The sequence below is a fragment of the Octopus bimaculoides genome, chromosome 5, assembly GCF_001194135.2.
Source record: "Octopus bimaculoides isolate UCB-OBI-ISO-001 chromosome 5, ASM119413v2, whole genome shotgun sequence".
Taxonomy (NCBI): Eukaryota; Metazoa; Mollusca; class Cephalopoda; order Octopoda; family Octopodidae; genus Octopus; species Octopus bimaculoides.
The window spans coordinates 25,517,696-25,519,320 of NC_068985.1; the positions used below are offsets into that span (position 1 = coordinate 25,517,696).

The 1,625-nt window shown below is 31.6% G+C and overlaps 1 protein-coding gene across 1 annotated transcript in view; it reads right to left on the reverse strand.

The window, feature by feature from the left end:
- Positions 1 to 1,625, reverse strand: part of LOC106874390 (uncharacterized) — a 280,957-nt gene that overhangs the window by 73,176 nt on the left and 206,156 nt on the right. The window contains exon 111 of the mRNA XM_052968226.1: positions 625 to 807. Coding sequence (XP_052824186.1) covers positions 625 to 807 — 183 coding nt within the window. The remainder of the gene's footprint in view (positions 1 to 624; positions 808 to 1,625) is intronic.

Genomic DNA, 1,625 nt, shown 5'->3' on the forward strand with positions numbered 1-1,625 from the left:
TATGATATAATATATATATTCTGTAAATAGTAATAATACTTATAAGCATATAAGCCTGCAACAGAAAACACTGGGTTTTCCATATACATACGCATGGGGCCAACTTTTTTCTGTTGAGGGCTTATATGCCCCAACACTAGACTATTTTCTTTAGTCAACACATGGTGATCACTTACAAGCTTTAAGCTTATAAATATTATTATTTACAGAATTATCACTCATCACCACTTCTCAATATTGCAATGTGTGTGTGTTTGTGTGTGTGTGAGTGTGTGTGTGTGTGTGTGTGTGTGTGTGTGTGTGTTCGTATGTGTGAATATATATGAGTAGAAATGAAAAAAATGGTGTTTTCCTCTCTATATTCCTGGTGAACATTTATATACCATAAATTTATGCCTCTGAAGCAATGGAATTAAAATTCACTTATTTGCAAAACAAGAAACTGTTGGCAACTGGATGTGCATCCAATTGCCAATGTAGTATCTTTACATGTAACGCTAAAGATACTACCTTAAATAATACCTATTATATCTATACCAACATAGAAGTATGGATGTAAAATAGATTATTGAACAAATAATATTATAAAAACATCAGAAATCAAATATAATCTATGTTCATTACCATATCTAGATCTGTTGCTTTAATGGTAAGGATAACATCTCCAAGAGGTTTTGTGTCTGGAATTGTTACTTGATACTGATTTGCTGAAAATGATGGTGGATTGGCATTCCTTATCACATTTATGACATATTTGCCCTGGACTGTGTTTTCTGGATATAATGTATTGTAAGCTTCAACGTTGAGCTGAAAAATATGTATAAGAGATCTCTTTTATTTATAAATACATTTTTTATAGAATTAGGAAAATTAAAACTACATTTCTGTGAGAGCAACCAAAAGAACATAATTACTGTAAGCATATTTCAAATATTCCACACTTTAAAAACATTCAGTGACATGAGAGATAGGTAACTGTACTGGTATGGGTATATGATGCTTACAGAGCAGTGGTTATCAACCATTTTTTACCTATGGATCCCTTTGATTCCTATTTTATTCAAGCAGACCCTCATGTCCATCTGATGTTTAAAAAATCCATCTGTATTTTTATGATTAAATATTATTAGGAATTGCATTAAAAAACTTGTTAAAATATTTTGTTTACTGTAGAAGTATTAGCAATTTATTGCATATAAATTTTAACAAAATAATATTGTATGGACCCCCAAGGAGAACCCCTGATATACCAAATGAATGCCACATAGAGAAGTGCCAAGATTTAAAGTTAGGGGAACCTGCAGAAGAGGGAGCTCAAAGAAGGCTTGGGATGAAGTGCTGAAGGGTGACCTGAAAGTGCTATCTTTCACAAAACTGTACTCATTGGCAATACACAGACACAGTGCTGCAGAAAACTATTCCACTAATGGCAAAATATAGAGCAGTATTTAGAAATGTAACATATATATATATATATATATATATATATATGTGTGTGTGTGTGTGTGTGTGTGTGTGTGTGTGTGTGTGTGTGTATATATATATATATTTATATATATCTCAGGAAATTAAAATTTATGGCCTGTCATAGAGTGACCATTAATTTATAAAGCACTTCTATAAAG